The sequence below is a fragment of the Plectropomus leopardus genome, chromosome 8, assembly GCF_026936395.1.
Source record: "Plectropomus leopardus strain MGB_pleo_1.0 chromosome 8, ASM2693639v1, whole genome shotgun sequence".
Taxonomy (NCBI): domain Eukaryota; kingdom Metazoa; phylum Chordata; class Actinopteri; order Perciformes; family Serranidae; genus Plectropomus; species Plectropomus leopardus.
Window position 1 is genome coordinate 363,357 of NC_142183.1, and position 19,080 is coordinate 382,436.

The 19,080-nt window shown below is 45.1% G+C and overlaps 2 protein-coding genes across 8 annotated transcripts in view; both read left to right on the top strand.

The window, feature by feature from the left end:
• The window catches only part of tbc1d9b (TBC1 domain family member 9b), a 34,461-nt gene extending 19,106 nt beyond the window's left edge, over positions 1-15,355 (top strand). Inside the window, exons 12-24 of one of the 7 annotated variants that reach the window (XR_015777154.1) lie at positions 1,168-1,370; positions 1,464-1,546; positions 1,755-1,884; positions 2,212-2,310; positions 2,402-2,470; positions 2,843-3,083; positions 3,211-3,276; positions 3,952-4,023; positions 7,006-7,059; positions 9,174-9,218; positions 9,358-9,455; positions 11,648-14,340; positions 14,381-15,355. Coding sequence is in view for 3 of the 7 variants with exons in the window: in XM_088080688.1 (XP_087936814.1) it covers positions 1,168-1,370; positions 1,464-1,546; positions 1,755-1,884; positions 2,212-2,310; positions 2,402-2,470; positions 2,843-3,083; positions 3,211-3,276; positions 3,952-4,023; positions 7,006-7,059; positions 9,174-9,218; positions 9,358-9,455; positions 11,648-12,256 (1,769 nt within the window). In the remaining 4 variants the exon portion in view is untranslated. Of the gene's footprint in view, positions 1-1,167; positions 1,371-1,463; positions 1,547-1,754; positions 1,885-2,211; positions 2,311-2,401; positions 2,471-2,842; positions 3,084-3,210; positions 3,277-3,951; positions 4,024-7,005; positions 7,060-9,173; positions 9,219-9,357; positions 9,456-10,767; positions 10,837-11,647 lie in introns of those variants that run through there. The other 6 variants (XR_015777155.1, XR_015777157.1, XR_015777156.1 and 3 more) reach the window with 6 other exon arrangements.
• Positions 15,356-15,983: 628 nt separating this feature from the next.
• mrnip (MRN complex interacting protein) overlaps positions 15,984-19,080 on the top strand; it is a 43,857-nt gene continuing 40,760 nt past the window's right edge. Inside the window, exons 1-4 of the mRNA XM_042493677.2 lie at positions 15,984-16,194; positions 17,647-17,706; positions 18,752-18,858; positions 18,969-19,017. Of these exons, the coding sequence (XP_042349611.2) occupies positions 16,135-16,194; positions 17,647-17,706; positions 18,752-18,858; positions 18,969-19,017 (276 nt within the window). The 5' untranslated portion in view covers positions 15,984-16,134. The remainder of the gene's footprint in view (positions 16,195-17,646; positions 17,707-18,751; positions 18,859-18,968; positions 19,018-19,080) is intronic.

Here is a 19,080-nt window from a genome sequence, read left to right on the forward strand (position 1 = left end):
CGCACACAACCTGTAGACATGACTCAGCAGAAAGTTGACATGATAGTAAGGGCGCCCCGCACCTACTCCACTAACGTGACGTGGAAATGAGCGGTAGAAAACTTCCGATTTTTATTTATTTATTTATTTATTTATTTATTTTGCAGGTGCTTGTGCGCCCCCAAATAGATTGCGCCCTGGGCGGTCGCCCACATTGCCCATAGCAAAAACCGTCCCTGGTCACAGGTCAGTGACAACACCAGAGTCGTAGGTCAGTGACAACAGCAGAGTCGTAGGTCAGTGGCAACAGCAGAGTCGTAGGTCAGTGGCAACAGCAGAGTCACAGGTCAGTGACAACAGCAGAGTCGTAGGTCAGTGACAACAGCAGAGTCGTAGGTCAGTGACAACAGCAGAGTCGTAGGTCAGTGGCCACAGCAGAGTCACAGGTCAGTGACAACACCAGAGTCGTAGGTCAGTGACAACAGCAGAGTCGTAGGTCAGTGGCAACAGCAGAGTCACAGGTCAGTGGCAACAGCAGAGTCGTAGGTCAGTGACCACAGCAGAGTCACAGGTCAGTGACAACACCAGAGTCGTAGGTCAGTGGCAACAGCAGAGTCACAGGTCAGTGACAACACCAGAGTCGTAGGTCAGTGACAACAGCAGAGTCGTAGGTCAGTGACAACAGCAGAGTCGTAGGTCAGTGGCAACAGCAGAGTCACAGGTCAGTGACAACACCAGAGTCGTAGGTCAGTGACAACAGCAGAGTCGTAGGTCAGTGGCAACAGCAGAGTCACAGGTCAGTGACAACACCAGAGTCGTAGGTCAGTGACAACAGCAGAGTCGTTGCGATTTCAGAGTGAATCTTTACCGACTGAAACGATGTCGCCACGTTCTTTTTCTTGTACCATATCAGTGTCCTCCGTTGCTTTTACAGTAATAGTACACCTGTGTGTATGACTCCTCAGCTTCCTTTTTAAAGTACTTTCTGGGTCAGACATGCTTCAGACGCATGGTGTAAGAGGTACTGGAGCCAAATTGGAGCGGGATAGAACGAGAGATAAGGTGATGCTGCAGCTTTTTAGCGCTCCACCCTCCAGCCAAGATCCTCCTGCTCCACTCACATGCTCTGGCCATGAGGGGATCTGATGTGGTTTCTGTCCCGGTCTGATGTGGTTTCTGTCCCTGCAGGAGCTCTGGTGGATCAGGGGGTGTTTGAGGAGCTGACCCGGGCCTTCCTCCCCCTGCTATACGAACACATGCAGGAGCTCGGGGTCATTTCCACCATCAGCCTGTCCTGGTTCCTCACGCTTTTCCTGTCTGTGATGCCCTTCGACAGCGCCGTCCTGTTGGTCGACTGCTTCTTCTACGAGGGCATCAAGGTCATCTTCCAGGTCAGAGTCACCACACCTGACTGACTGTTACCCGACTGCTTTCTCATTGGTTGAGTCCTGTTCCAACATGTTGTGTGTTGTGTCTGTCTGCAGGTGGCGCTGGCTGTGCTCCACGACAACATGAACGCTCTGCTGTCCTGCAACGACGAGGGAGAAGCCATGACCATTCTGGGCAGGTAGGAGTCAGGCCGGAGTATCTGTATCTTTGACAATATCAATCAGTCTATGATGAAGATGGAGAAAACGCTGATCAGTTTAGGCTACCCAGAGCTTTACCTCTGTCCTACTGTCCAAAGGTTTAGCTCCAAGACACACTGAAAAAACAATGCCTCTGCTCTAAGCTCTGATCAGTGTGTGTGTGTGTGTGTGTGTGTGTGTGTGCAGGTACCTGGATAATGTTGTGAACAAACAGACTGTGGCTCCGCCCATCCCTCACCTGCACGCCTTGCTGACGAGCGGAGACGATCCTCCACCTGAGATCGACATCTTCGACCTCATCAAGGCGTCCTACGAGGTCAGACTCAGTGACACGTCACGACGTCATCAGTGTCTCCGTCTCACTGCTGTAGCTACTGCGTATCGGTCCAACTCCTAGTGTAGCAGTGTGTCAGTCTAATTCCTGCTACTACAGTGTATCATGCTAATTCTTGTAGCTGCTGAGTAGCTGCCTAATTCCTTAGGCCGAAATGTCTTGGTTTAATTCCTGCAGCAGAATATCATGCGAACTCCTGTAGCTGCAGAGTGTCAGTCTAATTCCTGCAGCAGAGTATGCGAACTCCTGTAGCTGCCTAACCTTGACAACCTTGTTTGAGGTCAACTCCATTTCTCCTTCTCTGAGCAGAAGTTCGGCAGCTTGCGCTCTGATGTCATCGAGCAGATGAGGTTCAAGCAGAGGTTAAAGGTCATCCAGTCACTGGAGGACACGGCCAAGAGGAGCGTGGTGAGTGATGTTCACATGCTAAATGCCAAGATGCTAATGTAGGCAGTGTTTACAAGTGTGTGTGTGTGTGTGTGTGTGTGTGTGCGTGCAGGTGAGAGCGATGATGACGGAGTCCGCCTTCAGTATTGAGGAGCTGGAAGAGCTCTATTGTCTCTTTAAGGTCAGAATAAAGTCTGTTTGTCAAAGTTTTCAACTTAAATGTTTTTATGAACTAAAAAATTGCTGTGCTGAGTTTCAGGTTTAACGGCTGAGAGGAACTTTTTCACGTGATTTCAAACGTGACTGAAGAAAAAGAAAAGTGTCTCCACAGAGTTTAACGCCTCTGTCTCTGTCTCTGTCTCTGTCTCTCTGTCTGTCTCTCTGTCTCTGTCTCTGTCTCTGTCTCTCTGTCTCTCTGTCTGTCTCTCTGTCTCTGTCTCTGTCTCTCTGTCTCTCTGTCTCTCTGTCTCTGTCTGTCTCTCTGTCTGTCTCTCTGTCTCTGTCTGTCTCTCTGTCTCTGTCTGTCTCTTCCTGCATCTTTGACCTCGATCAGTCCAAACACATGACCAGCTGTTACTGGGGCTCCAGCAGCACGGCGGCCGAGCGTCACGACCCCAGCCTGCCCTACCTGGAGCAGTACCGCATCGACCCGGTCCAGTTCACTCAGCTGTTCACCGCGCTCGCTCCCTGGATCTGTGGAGGCCACACCCCCACGCTGTCGGCCCGCCTCTTCAGACTCCTGGACCAGAACAAGGACGGACTGGTCAACTTCAAAGAGTTCATCACCGGACTGAGTGAGTCCACAAACAGCAGCTTTGGCTCTGCTTCGTGTCGGCTGTGGTCTCCTCAGACGACTCTGTGTCTGCAGATATTTAAATATTTGGTCGTTTGCCGTGTCAGAGGTTGTTTGTGTGTCTGCAGGTGGGATGTATCACGGAGACATGACAGAAAAACTCAAACTGCTCTACAAGCTCCACCTCCCACCAGGTAACAGTCACACAGCTCACCTGGACACACCCGTCAGAGGGTCTCCAGGTGAACAGGATGTTGTTCTCTGTGTTCATTTATATAATTTATTATATGTGAGTTTAATCCTCGACGGGACAAAACTCTGTTGAGTCTGTGCTGGTTTATCGTCACTCGTTTATTCATCTTCTGTCGAGGCTCAAATTGAGCTTGAATGAGTTAGAAACATGAAACTTCTGGAATATGGAATATCTGGAAATTATGTGTAAAAACTTCCCAAGAAATATGACTCAAATCTGTCACATGGTAGCACTGTAATAAATTGAGAGAATAATTATTTAACATAGAAACAAGGCAAAAAGTAAATTCTGCATTAGGGCTGAAACAATGAAGAGGTTTCAGGGTATACCATGATGTGAAAACTGACACTTATAATACCGTGTACATTTGCTTGTCTATTTCTAAATTATATTTGTAGTACTAATACACCAGTAACACTAAAATCTCACTTAACTTTTTGTTAATGGAGACTTAAGGCTTCATGTTAAACCTTTTAATTTTGATATGTAGCGATCTGAGGAGTTTGCTGGTGTTCTCTAACTTTTTTGCTGCAGGTTCAACTTCCACCGATGGAGGCAATCGACAGAGTCTTAATGTGGCCTCTGATTATTGAATGTCTGTTTGTTTGTGTCGCAGCTCTGTGTCCTGAGGAGGCCGAGTCTGCTCTGGAGGCAACACAGTTCTTCACTGAGGACGTACCACCACAAGGTAGACACACAAAAAAATGCTGTAAACTACTGATTACTGCAGTTTTTCTACTTATAGTAGTAGTACACTGTAACTCTAGGTCTTTTCATTATCCACACTGGTAATGACAGCCTCTTTCTTCATTTAGACTTGTCTAGAGGGAATATGGTTACTGACAAATGAAAGCAGCAAAATTAACAGATTTCGAGAATAAAGTGACTTTAAAAATGATTAACCCTGTGAAACCTGAGCAAAGTGGCTTAAATTTCTTCCAAAAACATGGGTAAAAAACAATGAGCAACTATAGAAGAAATGGCACCAAAATTAGCAAAAGTACAAAAAAATTACCAGAAAAAAATAGAATAAAATATTTAAAGATGTATTACAGTAATTATAAATATAGTCTTTGGCACATTTTCCCTAGCTTTAAAAAGAAAAAAAAATGTTTTCCATCCATCCATTTTCTTCCGCTTATCCGGGGCCGGGTCACGGGGGCAACAGACGGAGCAGAACAGTGCAGACGTCCCTCTACCCAGCAACGCTTTCCAGCTCATGCTGGGGGACTCGAGGGCCTTCCCAGGCCAGACGAGACACGTAATCCCTCCAGCGTGCTCTGGGTCTGCCCCGGGGCCTCCTACCAGTAGGGACGTGCCCCGAACACCTTCAACACCTTCAGCGGGAGGAGCCCAGGAGGCATCCTGATCAGATGCCCAAGCCACCTCAACTGGCCCCTTTGGACGCGAAGGAGCAGCGGCTCTACTCCGAGCTCCTCCCGGGTGTCCGAGCTCCTCACCCTATCTCTAAGGCTGAGCCCAGCCAACCTGCGCAGGAAGCTCATCTCGGCCGCTTGTATGTGTGATCTCAGTCTTTCGGTCACTACCCAGAGCTCATGACCAAAGGTGAGGGGTGGAACATAGATGGACTGGTAAAATGAGAGTTTGCAGTCTGGCTCAGCTCCTTCTCCACCACGACAGACCGGTGCAGCGCCTGCATCCCTGCAGATGCTGCACTAAACCACCTGTCCATCTCACGCTCTGTTCTACCCTCACTCGTGAACAAGACCCTGAGATACTTGAACTCTCCCCCCACCCAGAGGGGACAATCCCCTGTTTTCCGGCACAGAACCATGACCCCAGATTTGAAGGTGCTGACTCTCATCATGACTGCCTGACACTTGGCCGCAAACCGCCCCAGTGCATGCTGGAGGTCACGGTGTGATGGAGCCAACAGAACCGCATCATCCGGAAAAAGCAGAGATGCAATTGTGAGGTCCCCAAACCAGACCCTTAACTCCCCCTGGCAGCACCTTGAGATCCTGTCCATGAAAATCACAAACAGGATTGGAGACAAAGGACAACCCTGGCTGAGGCCGACACCACCTGGGAACGTGTTTGACTTCACGCCGAGTGTGCGGACACAGCTCTCTCTTTGGTTATACAGGAACCAGATGGCCCATAGCAGCGACCCTGGCACCCCGTACTGCCACAGTACCACCCACAGGACTCCCCGAGGGACACGACTGTAGACACTTCTCCAAGTGCACAAAATCCTCCCACCACCTCTCCAGCAGCCGCGCTACAGCGAAGAGCAGATCCGCTGTTCCACGGCCTGGACTGAACCGGCATTGTTCTTCCTGAATCCAAGGTTCGACAATCGGACGGAGCCTCCTTTCCAGCACTCTGGAGTCAACGTTCCCTGAGAGCCTGAGTAGTGTGATACCCCGATAATTGGCGCACACCCTCCGGTTCTCCTTTTTTGAAAATGTGAACCACCACCCCGGTCTGCACTCCACAGGCACTGTACCCGACCTCCACGCGACACTGAACGGATGTGTCAGCCAAGACAGCACAACAGTGTCCAGAGATTCAGCATCGCAGGGCGAATCTCATGCACACCTGGCTTCTCGCTGCCAAGAAGCTTTTTGATGACCTCAGTGACCTCTGCCAGAGCTATGGATGAAGAATCCCCCGAGTCTTCAGACTCCGCCTCCTCCACAGAAGAGGAGACGGTAGGGTTCAGGGGTTCCTCAAAGTGTCCGGGTCAGCAGTTCTCCTCCACTGCTGAACACAGACTGAGACAAGGCCCGCTTTCCCTTCTGGAGGCGTCTCACGGTTTGCCAGAACTTCCTTCAGGCCGATTGAAAGTCCTTCTCCACGGCCTCCCGATACTCCTCCCACACCCGAGTTTTAGCTTTAGCGACCGCCTCAGCTGCAGCCCTTCTGGCAAACCGGTACCCGTCTGCTGCTTCAGGAGACCCCTGGGCCAGTAGAGCCCGAAAGGCCTCCTTCTTCAGCCTGACGGCCTACCGGGCGAGATGCACTCCGCTCGATTTGGCCGTATCATCAGGGTCTTTGTGAATCCCTCTTAGCTCCCCCGCTTTCCCCACTCGGAGCTAGTGCTCCTGACAACACAGCCCCCAGGCCACGCCCCACGGTGCTAAGGTGGTGATTCGCACCGAAATTGTTTTTAAATCGACCAATTTCTTGTGATTTATGAAAGATTTCTTTTTTTCCCCATGTTTTCAAAAGAAATCAAAACAGTTTACTCTAAAGGGTTAACTTAAAACAGAGTTAAAATGAAATGATTATAAATCCAATAATACCATCAAACTGTTTGATTTGCATGAAAAATCTTTTTACTAACAAATCTGACTGTGTCCTTTTTCACTCACATGCTGCCTGATCTCTCCTCCTCCTCCTCCTCCTCCTCCTTTTCTCCTCCTCCTTTTCTCCTCCTCCTCCGCCTCCTCTTCCTTTTCTCCTCCTCCTCCTGCTCCTCCTCCTCCTCCTCCTCCTCCTCCTCCTTCTTCTTCTTTTCCTTCTCCTCCTCCTTCTTCTTCTTCTCCTTCTCCTCCTCCTCCTTCTTATTCTTCTCCTTCTCCTCCTCCTCCTCCTCCTCCTTTTCTCCTCCTCCTCCTCCTTTTCTCCTCCTCCTCCTCTTCCTCCTGCTCTTCTTCTTCCTTCTTTGTCGTCGTCGTCGTCGTTGTATGATCTTCTCCTCCAGAATCTTTCTTCCCCTCTGAACTGGACATTTTGGGGCAGCAGGAGGTGCCATCAGGTTTGTGTCTTTGTGGTTTGAGGAGTTCCTGGCTGCACTGCAGATTGTTTATTAAGCAGGAGTGATGGAATAATAATACACTGTTTAATACTATATAATAATACCTGGATACTGGACGACAAGATGGCGCCCCTTCAGTCCAGAGTTACTTGCCTGGCACATGCACTCTTTTTTAAAAAAATAAATAATCCATTTACAGAAAATAAAATACATACAATACATTAATGTCAGGGATATACAATAAAATTACACATTGCATTAATTAGAGCCTATATGGAAGCTCTTAAAATATGGTATGTTTTGATAGCTTTTTTATTTTTAATGTCTGTTTTGTAATAGTGCAGTTCCAGAAGAAAATTATTACAATTAGGTTTGGAGTCTGTCCATTTTTTTCTTGTGTATGTGAAACTTTCCCATCATCGTACTGTTGCCCCGCTCGACTTATAGACTATATGTTGTAATGACGTCGCAGGTTTTTAAATTGCTTTTCTCAGCTAGAGGAAAGTTTTATGAAAATAAAACCTCCATGGCTCAAAAATTCATGACAAACATTCATGAGTGGTGCTGCGAAAAAATTGCTAAAATTTACATTTTTATTGGAATAAAATTGGTGTACATTAAACAGAACAGCATATTTACATCATTTTCTGTCGTTTAAATTAAAGTGGGAAAGAGATTTAATGTAATAAAAAGAATGATGATGATGATGGTGATGATGATAGTGATGATGGTGATGGTGATGATGGTGATAATGATGATGATGATGAAGAAGATGATAATGGTGATGGTGATAATGATGATGATGGTGATAATGGTGATGATGATGATGACAGTGATAATGACGATGATGGTGATAATGGTGATGATGACGGTGATAATGACGATGATGGTGATGAAGGTGATGTAGAAGATGATAATGGTGATGGTGGTGATGATGATGATGATGGTGATAATGACGATGATGGTGATGATGATAATGTGATGTGATGATGATGATGATGATAGTGATGACGGTGATAATGATGATGGTGATGATGGTGATGGCGATGGTGTTTATGATGATGATGGTGATGATGATGATAATAGTGATGATAATGATGATGGTGGTGATGATGATGTTGATGATAATGGTGATGGTGATGATGGTGATGATGATGATGATGATGATGATGATGATGATAGTGATGATGGTGATGATGATGATGGTGATGATGATGGTGAGGGCAATGATGTTTATGATGATGATAATAGTGATGATAATGATGATGGTGATGATGATGATGGCGATGATAATGATGATGGTGATGATAATGATGATGGTGATGATGATGATGATAGTGATGATAATGATGATGGTGATGATGGTGATGATGATGATGATGATGATGATGATAGTGATGATGGTGATGATGGTGAGGGCAATGATGTTTATGATGATGATAATAGTGATCATAATGATGATGGTGATGATGGTGATGATAATGATGATGGTGATGATGGTGATGATAATGATGATGATGATGATGATGATAGTGATGATGGTGATGATGATGATGATGATAGTGATGATGGTGATGATGATGATGGTGATGATGATGGTGAGGTCAATGATGTTTATGATGATGATAATAGTGATGATAATGATGATGGTGATGATGGTGATGATAATGATGGTGATGATGGTGATGGGGATGATGATGATGATGATGACGGTGATAATGATGATGGTGATGATGATGATAGTGATGACGGTGATAATGATGATGACGGTGATAATGATGGTGATGACGGTGATGATAATAGTGATGATGGTGATGATAATGATGATAATGATGATGGTGATGATGGTGATGGGGATGATGATGATGATGATGACAGTGATAATGGTGATGGTGATGATGATGATGATAGTGATGACGGTGAGAATGATGATGACGGTGATAATGATGATGACGGTGATAATGATGGTGATGGTGATGGTGATGACGGTGATGATAATAGTGATGATGATAATAGTGATGATGGTGATGATGATGTGATGGTGATGATGATGATGACGGTGATAATGATGATAATGATGATAATGATGATGATGGTTTCCTGTCTGTGTGCAGGTGAGGAGGGGAAGGATGGAGGCGCAGACAGTGAGGAGAAGAAAGGTAAATGAGTTTTAGTCGTAACAAACCCGAAAAAAACTATTTTTTAACATAAATTAGTCCCCTTTTTATTTAGTTATACACAAAAGTCAGACTCTGATCTTTGTGTGACCTCTGACCTGTGACCCGTGTGTGGCTTCAGAGGAGAAGGTGAAAGACTACAGGTACTACCTGAGGATGTGGGCCAAAGAAAAGGAGCCCAGGAGAGAGACCATCAAAGACCTGCCCAGGATGAACCAGGTCAGTCTGTCTGTCTCTGTATTAACCCTTTAGGGACTGTTTTGGCTCATTTTAGTCTCTTTTCTTCTTCCTGTTGTGATAACTGTGTGTGTGTTGATGCATGTGTCCTAAATGTAGTCCAGATTGTGTATTTGAGTGTAATCAGTGAATTTGCAGCTCAGCTCCTACAATAAGTCTAAAATACACTGTGGAAACTAAATAGTTACATTCAGACTGTTCAGGTCCAAAAATGCTCCATTGAAACCCATTCAAACTGACATTTTTGATCCCACAGCCATCAGAGCAGAAAAACAGGACTTGTATTATTTCTGGGTGTCATTCTGGGCTTTTGACTCTGAATTTGTCATTTTGACTATTTTCCACCTGATGAGGTCATTTTGACCATATTTGGCATCTGGAGGAAATACATGCTATTTCCACTAGGTGACCTGTCACAATCAATGTAGCTGCTGATCACTGACATATCCCAGACTGTCAGCAGCTACACTCACACACTGACATATCCCAGACTGTCAGCAGCTACACTCACACACTGACATATCCCAGACTGTCGGCAGCTACACTCACACACTGACATATCCCAGACTGTCAGCAGCTACACTCACACACTGACATATCCCAGACTGTCAGCAGCTACACTCACACACTGACCTATCCCAGACTGTGATAATAATAATAATAATTTTAAAATGAATGAATCTGAATGAAAATATTAAAAATAATTCTTTGTTTTTAAATCTAAAAACATAGTGGCATTATGACAAAAACCTGGCATTTAAAGGGAAACATTCTGACAATGATTGAATATGTGATATTTCTGATTAGAACTGATGCTGTTTAGAAAAAAATAACTCAATGAAAGTAGAAGATCATATTAATGTTGATTATTTTTTAAAGCTTATGAGTGTGTGTCATATTAAAGTGGGTCATACTAGGTTAAAGCTTAAAGTTCTTTTCTTTTACACAGCTGTTATTATTGAAATGTTTATGCAAAAAGGGCAAAGTGCTGCTGACTGTGTCCGCTTTTAAAACGAAATTTGGTGAAATTATTTCAGCGCGTCAGTTTCTTTCGAACATTTTCAACAAAATCACGACAATATCAACGAGTAGTTCAATGACCTGTGTGTCCCTCTGTGTGTCCCTCTGTGTGTCCCTCTGTGTGTCCCTCTGCATGTCACTCTGCGTGTCCCTCTGTGTGTCCCTCTGCATGTCACTCTGTGTGTCCCTCTGCATGTCCCTCTGTGTGTCCCTCTGCATGTCCCTCTGCGTGTTCCTCTGTGTGTCCCTCTGTGTGTCCCTCTGTGTGTCTCAGGAGCAGTTCATTGACCTGTGTGTCCCTCTGTGTGTCTCAGGAGCAGTTCATTGACCTGTGTGTCCCTCTGTGTGTCCCTCTGCGTGTCTCAGGAGCAGTTCATTGACCTGTGTGTCCCTCTGTGTGTCCCTCTGTGTGTCACTCTGTGTGTCCCTCTGCGTGTCCCTCTGCGTGTCCCTCTGTGTGTCCCTCTGCATGTCCCTCTGCTTGTCCCTCTGTGTGTCCCTCTGCGTGTCTCAGGAGCAGTTCATTGACCTGTGTGTCCCTCTGTGTGTCTCAGGAGCAGTTCATTGACCTGTGTGTCCCTCTGTGTGTCCCTCTGTGTGTCACTCTGTGTCCCTCTGCGTGTCCCTCTGTGTGTCCCTCTGCGTGTCCCTCTGCGTGTCCCTCTGTGTGTCCCTCTGCATGTCACTCTGTGTGTCCCTCTGTGTGTCCCTCTGCGTGTCACTCTGTCCCTCTGTGTGTCCCTCTGTGTGTCACTCTGTGTCCCTCTGTGTGTCCCTCTGTGTGTCACTCTGTGTGTCCCTCTGCGTGTCCCTCTGTGTGTCCCTCTGCGTGTCACTCTGTGTCCCTCTGTGTGTCCCTCTGTGTGTCCCTCTGTGTGTCCCTCTGCGTGTCCCTCTGTGTGTCCCTCTGCGTGTCACTCTGTGTCCCTCTGTGTGTCCCTCTGTGTGTCACTCTGTGTGTCCCTCTGCATGTCCCTCTGTGTGTCCCTCTGCGTGTCCCTCTGTGTGTCCCTCTGCATGTCCCTCTGTGTGTCCCTCTGCGTGTCTCAGGAGCAGTTCATTGACCTGTGTGTCCCTCTGTGTGTCCCTCTGCGTGTCTCAGGAGCAGTTCATTGACCTGTGTGTCCCTCTGTGTGTCCCTCTGCGTGTCTCAGGAGCAGTTCATTGACCTCTGTAAGACGCTCTATAACATGTTCAGCGAGGAGCCTCTGGAGCAGGAGCTCTATCACTCCATCGCCACCGTCGCCAGCCTGCTGCTGCGCATCGGAGAGGTCGGCAAGAAGTTCAACAACGGCGGCAAAAAGACTGAAAACGCGGCCGCCGCCGCTCAGACCCCACCCACCACACAGACCACTCCCACCGACCCTCTGGGGGAGGAGGGGCCGGGCGAGGGGCCGTCAGGTGAGTCTCAGGTGTGCCGCGCTCTGGCCGACGCTCAGCTGGAGGATGAGGAAACCAAAGACGACACGTCGGTGTCGTCGTACTCGGTGGTGAGCTCCGGCTCGCTGCAGTGCGAGGACATCGCCGACGACACTGTGCTGATCGGCGGTGGCGAGCAGAGGCGTGGCAGTGTGCTGGATGTCGACTGGTCGATCACCTTTGAGCAGGTGCTGGCGTCGCTGCTGACGGAGCCGCCGCTCGTTGACTACTTCGAAAGGAAGAGGGACATCCAGAGCAAGATGGCCGCCTGTAAGGCTCAGAGGGCAGTGGAGCGCCAGACAAGCTCCGCCTCCGACCACGAACTCACGCAGCATTCCGTCTGACTCACCTCCGCCGGGTCACCTGACTCACCTCTGCCAGGTCACCTGTCCTTTTGTCCGTCTGTCCACCTGCGTGTGTGATGTCACAGACTAACCTGTGATGTCAGGAAGTCATGTGACTATCTTTATTTAAACTCAGCACTTCCTGTTGGTGTTTCACAGTAAAAGTCCCAGAGGTCGTACATCATGACGAGCGTTTAATAGTTGTGTTTCCATCGCGGGAACTCTGGGCCGATGTAATCAATTCCTCTTCTTCTGCGGGGTTTAATGCGGCGTTCACGTGATATCAGGATGTCGTAGTTTCCGAGTCGTGAATTCGTTCTTTTGGCTTCGTTGTGTTCGAGGTCTTTGAGGTCGTGAAGTGTGAAACTGATTTTAAAGTATTTCATTCATGAAAACGGCGATATGAGCGGGATGTTTTCTTTAAAAATTGATATTTAATACGTGAATTAATAAAAACGTTTCTTCTTGTTGAGCAAACATTTGCCGCAACTTCAAAAAAGCCACGTTTTGTTGATGTCTTCTTTCGCATTGAGATCAGCAGTGAGTCAACCTAAGCCCCGCCCAGCACATTTTCAGGGCCACGCTGAGGGCCGAGGCGGGGACTTGTTTCGCCTCCGTTAAGGTTCTCTAAAGTTTTCCTGTGCAACAACGGGTGAGACCACGTAAGATTCCCTGAGTTCCTGCAGTGGAAACAGGCCGTTTTTATCCAAATAGATTTTGGGTATTTTTTCTTTATTTGACATACTCACAAACTGTAAATAAAGATGGACGACACGCCCCCACTGACCCCCGCTGTGCTGAAGTGAGGTCAAAGTATCCGAGATACGGGCGTCGCCGTCTTGTGAGGGTGATGTCATTGGGAGCCGGATTCTGCGCATTAGCGATATTCATGTTGGGGGAGTCCCCGCCCAAACTCCCGTCTGACCAATCCCAAGCAGCTCCATTGAATGCAAGTGCAAGGAGTGGCTGTCACAGCTGTCAGTCATGGCAGAAAATCCCCTTTTTGTATAATTTTTATAATTTCACTCATTAAAACCGAAATTATCATGAAAACAAACCCTTGAAGAAACATCCGATTGACAAGAATGACCTTCAGTGACAGAAAGTGTCTTCAGGAAACGTTTATTTGTGTTGTACTTTGAGTTTTTCGTTCGGCCCGTTCACTAACGTGGAGGGGCGGGCTCTATGACCTGTACTGCAGACAGACAGCAGGGGGCGACACACACACCGAGCAGGTACACTGTGGGGGAGCTGACGTGTCGTCCATCTTTATTTACGGTCTGTGGACGGGACAGCTTAAACGTGAAGGCAGAAGAGAGAGGGGACATGCAGCAAAGGGCCCAGGCGGGACTGAGCCGCCAGCCGCCCCCAGAAACAGGCTTTTAATGTGAAAGAGTCAAAGGAACCTGAGCAGATGAACACGATTTCTTTCACAAACATGGGAGGAGGGCACGAGCGACTTAACAAAAAATAGCCCAGATTTCACCTCTTTTCCTGTCACCTTTTACTCTTTTTTATTTTTCAGTTTTTATTTTTCTTTTTTTGCCAAGTTGCTCATTATGTTTTTCCCTGTTTTATTTTTAAAGAAATAAATATTAAGTTTGTAAGAAGTACGGAAAATAACTTAAAAATAAGAAAGAAAATGAAAATTTAGAATAAAACAAACAAACACGAAAATAACCTCAAGAACCTGCATAAAAAATAGTTATTTTTTCTCTTTTTCTGTATTAGAATTTTAAATGAGAGAATGGGAACTATCAGTTTCTTGAAATTCGCGGCACATTTCTTGCCAAATTGTTTTGTCCTGTGTTTCTGAAAGAAATCGCAGCAATTTTCTTATGTTTCAAGGGTTTAAATGCACGGGAATGGCGCCTGAACGCGTCACAAAAACAGTTGATGTTGATCCAGGTGTTAAACATCGCTGCTTTTTTAGACTTTATAAATGTTATCGGTCTGAATGGATCAAATCTGGATAGCAAAAGGACATTTTGGGGGGTTGTGGCTCAAAAAAATGAAAATGTATCCACTGGTGAACAAACGCAAGGTACTGTTGGCCACCATGTTATTGTGTGTCGCGGCTGCAGGTTGTGTGTCGCGGCTGCAGGTTGTGTGTCCTGGCTGCAGGTTGTGTGTCGCGGCTGCAGGTTGTGTGTCGCGGCTGCAGGTTGTGTGTCGCGGCTGCAGGTTGTGTGTCGCGGCTGGAATGATCCATCACAACACGGTCTTTATTTGTGTCTTGGTTTGTTGAAATCAGTTGCGCTCAGGATCAGCGGGTCTCTGTGCAGGTGAGAGGCACTGAACAGACGTTAACAGATGCTCACAGACGAGCAGGTGAAGCAGGTGATGCAGGTGAAGCAGGTGATGCAGGTGAACGGTCGGCCGGCACAAATACAGAAGCCACAAAGTCCCAAAACATGTTTTCTTTCTTTTCTTTTTTTTAACCAGCTTTTTCTGACAAGTGAAAAAAAATGTAATCAAATCATTTCAGTAGACGATCGAGTCCTAAAACTTTCTTAAAATAAGTGAACATTTCTGACTTGAGACGTTAAAACGTGTTTACAAATTATTTTAGGGATAAAAGTTGACCTGTGAGGCGAAATAAAGGTTGTTTTTTTTTTAGAAAGAGAAATAGCTTTAAATAAGTTGATTCATGTTTAAAACAGACTGAAATACTAAATAACTTTTTCATTGATTTTAAGAAAATAAAACTTAAAGGAATCCGTTACATAAAAAATAAAGTTCTTTGATGTTAAATTGTTTTCTTTCTGTACAGCTCAGATATATTAACTGAATATTAATAAAATCAAGAGGTCATATTTCCTCAATAAACTCATGTTTCACTCAGGTGAGTTCACACCTGCAGTCTTTTGTTTTGTCACTGAAGCCTTGTTTGTTTGTGCTGCCTGTTTCTGATGACATCACTCTTGTTTACTTCCTGTCGAGACGATGTCAGAGGACGTTTCAGTGTTTTTATTCAGTTTTTTTCCCTCTCTGTTGTCTGTATTGTATTTATTCACCAATCTGCTTTTAAAATCTATCATATTGATCAGTAATTGATTGATCTGTACTCTGTTGTCTAATAAATACCAAGGAAATTCACTTTTCCTCTTCTGTGGTGTTACTGGCAACAACAGTGCGAGACTAAATAAAAAACAGACCAGATATTTAATCCTGTTAAAACGGGATCGCCAATGATAATAATAGTAGTTATAGCAATAATAATAATAATAATAATAATAAACAATAATAACAACAACAACACTTTATTTATATAGCAAAAACAATTTAATATTATTCTTTTATTTGGACAAATATTTAACAATATTTGTATAATCAAAAACGACTGTTTTTCGGTGCAAAGACAATGTTTATTGTTTCTGTTTTGTGCAAAAAGAAAAGAGGGGAACAACACTTGTAATTATGTAATGTTATCATTTGTTGATCCCTAATAAAAAAATATCAACTAAAAAATATCAAATATATACATATCTGTGTGTATGCAATGTAAACATATATTTTTTGCAATTTTTTCCAGGTCACTTCCCTGGGGTTTTTTTCTCTAGTTTTCGGTTATTGTCGTGTAACTCTTATTGTAAGTATCTTGCTAATTTAGGGTCATTTCTTGTTGAGAGGATTGTTGATTTCTTCCTATACATTGAAAGAAATCGGGTTTTAATGGGCTAATTCTTTTTTTTTTTTAAACAAGAATCAGCGCTGTTGTCCTCCGGCCTGCAGGAGGAGAAGCTCGGCTTTACTCGGCTCGGCTCGGCTCGGCTCGGCTCCTGCAGTGTGACGTGATCCCGTTCAAACAGACCCGGGAAAAAGAACCAGAGGATCACGACATCAACAAAACCGGAGCCATTAACCGTCTGTCCACCATGGGTCAGGAGTTTCACGTCGTCAGGTGTTTTACCTGTCAGAGCTTCCAGGTGCAGCAGGTAAACAAACAGTCAGACACGGAGAGAACGTGACAGCTAACAGCGAGGCTAACAGGCACTTTAAAGGCTAACAGGCTAACAGGCTAACAGGCACTTTAAAGGAGAATAACTAGGCTAAAGGCTAACAGGCACTTTAAAGGAGAATAACTAGGCTAAAGGCTAACAGGCTAACAGGCACTTTAAAGGAGAATAACTAGGCTAAAGGCTAACAGGCTAACAGGCACTTTAAAGGCTAACAGGCTAACAGGCAGTTTAAAGGAGAATAACTAGGCTAAAGGCTAACAGGCTAACAGGCACTTTAAAGGAGAATAACTAGGCTAAAGGCTAACAGGCTAACAGGCACTTTAAAGGCTAACAGGCAGTTTAAAGGAGAATAACTAGGCTAAAGGCTAACAGGCTAACAGGCACTTTAAAGGCTAACAGGCACTTTAAAGGCTAACAGGCTAACAGGCAGTTTAAAGGCTAACAGGCACTTTAAAGGCTAACAGGCAGTTTAAAGGAGAATAACTAGGCTAAAGGCTAACAGGCTAACAGGCACTTTAAAGGCTAACAGGTTAACAGGCACTTTAAAGGCTAACAGGCACTTTAAAGGCTAACAGGCTAACAGGCACTTTAAAGGAGAATAACTAGGCTAAAGGCTAACAGGCTAACAGGCACTTTAAAGGCTAACAGGTTAACAGGCTAACAGGCACTTTAAAGGAGAATAACTAGGCTAAAGGCTAACAGGCTAACAGGCACTTTAAAGGCTAACAGGCACTTTAAAGGCTAACAGGCTAACAGGCAGTTTAAAGGCTAACAGGCACTTTAAAGGCTAACAGGCTAACAGGCAGTTTAAAGGAGAATAACTAGGCTAAAGGCTAACAGGCTAACAGGCACTTTAAAGGCTAACAGGCACTTTAAAGGCTAACAGGCTAACAGGCAGTTTAAAGGAGAATAACTAGGCTAAAGGCTAACAGGTTAACAGGCACTTTAAAGGCTAACAGGCTAACAGGCAGTTTAAAGGAGAATAACTAGGCTAAAGGCTAACAGGCTAACAGGCACTTTAAAGGAGAATAACTAGGCTAAAGGCTAACAGGCTAACAGGCACTTTAAAGGAGAATAACTAGGCTAAAGGCTAACAGGCAGTTTAAAGGAGAATAACTAGGCTAAAGGCTAACAGGCACTTTAAAGGCTAACAGGCACTTTAAAGGCTAACAGGCAGTTTAAAGGAGAATAACTAGGCTAAAGGCTAACAGGCAGTTTAAAGGAGAATAACTAGGCTAAAGGCTAACAGGCTAAAGTCCTAGTTAAGTCCAGCTTAAAGTCCTGTCACTGTTTCACTATTGGAAACAGCGACAGGACTTTAAAATTGTAATAAAGTATGGATACATGAATGTTTATAATTGATCAACATATTAATATAAAAAAAAGCTTTTGAACAGAAACAATGTGACCCTGTGTTTTGTCTGTCAGGTGAAGAAGGCGAACAAGTGGAGCTGTAAACTGTGTGGAGCCAAACAGTCGCTGCTGAAGGTCACAATATCACTTTTACGCTTTCTCTTTTTAATTTAAAGTTTTTTCTCTATTTAATTTTTTTCTTTACTGTATGTTGTAATTCCATGTAATCCTGTATTTAATCTTGTAAATATTTAACTGTCATTGTACACACATTATTTAATGTAACCTTGATATTTTTCTTTTTTCTGAACTGAAGGCCAAACTAGGGACAAGAGAGGGAAACTAGCAACAGTTATAATATAACTAATATAGCTATTGTAGTATTTTCATTTTATTTATTTTATTATTTTGTCATTTTGTTTTCTTTTATTTATTTATTTTTAAACAGTTCACTTTCCTTAAAACTGTTTTATCTGATTATACTCCTATTTTTTCTTTATTTGTTAAAGGTTTGTCATTTGTTCGGTGTTGAAAATAATAAAGACACAATTAAAAAAAAGTCTAACAGTCAAACCAACAAACCTCTTGTTTTAAAACATAATTATTTATTTGAGGACATAAAACGATCACAGGCATTCTTCACTGCTGTCTGACCTTTTATTAACTAAATGTTTGATCAATGACTTCATGATTTGATAACAAAAGTTAGTTTCGGCTGTGAAAACACATAGCTGATGATCAGACCGCTATATAACAACAGCTGCTCACAGCTGCTCACAGGTGCTCACAGCTGCTCACAGCTGCTCACAGGTGCTCACAGGTGCTCACAGGTGCTCACAGCTGCTCACAGGTGCTCACAGCTGCTCACAGGTGCTCACAGGTGCTCACAGCTGCTCACAGGTGCTCACAGCTGCTCACAGGTGCTCACAGGTGCTCACAGCTGCTCACAGGTGCTCACAGCTGCTCACAGCTGCTCACAGCTGCTCACAGGTGCTCACAGGTGCTCACAGCTGCTCACAGGTGCTCACAGCTGCTCACAGCTGCTCACAGGTGCTCACAGGTGCTCACAGCTGCTCACAGCTGCTCACAGCTGCTCACAGCTGCTCACAGGTGCTCACAGGTGCTCACAGGTGCTCACAGCTGCTCACAGGTGCTCACAGGTGTGCTGCTTGGTTGACAGGAGTTTGGGCGGGGCTCCGGGGCCGACTGCAGACGTCACGTTCAAAAACTAAATGCCATGAGAGGCGCCATGATGGAGGAGCAGGAGCAACACGCCTGGTCGCTATGGTAACTAAGCTGTCCCACAATGCATGGTTGCCTTTTTTTACTCTTTATCTTTGTGTTTGTCCAAGTGTCCTCACTTGTCTCTGCCTCCTGCTTTAATGTGCTATTAACAGGAAGCAGGAGGAGGTGGACGGAGAGGATGAACCCGAGGAGCAGGACCAGGTGATGTCTAACACACACACACACACACACACACACACACACACACACACACACACACACACA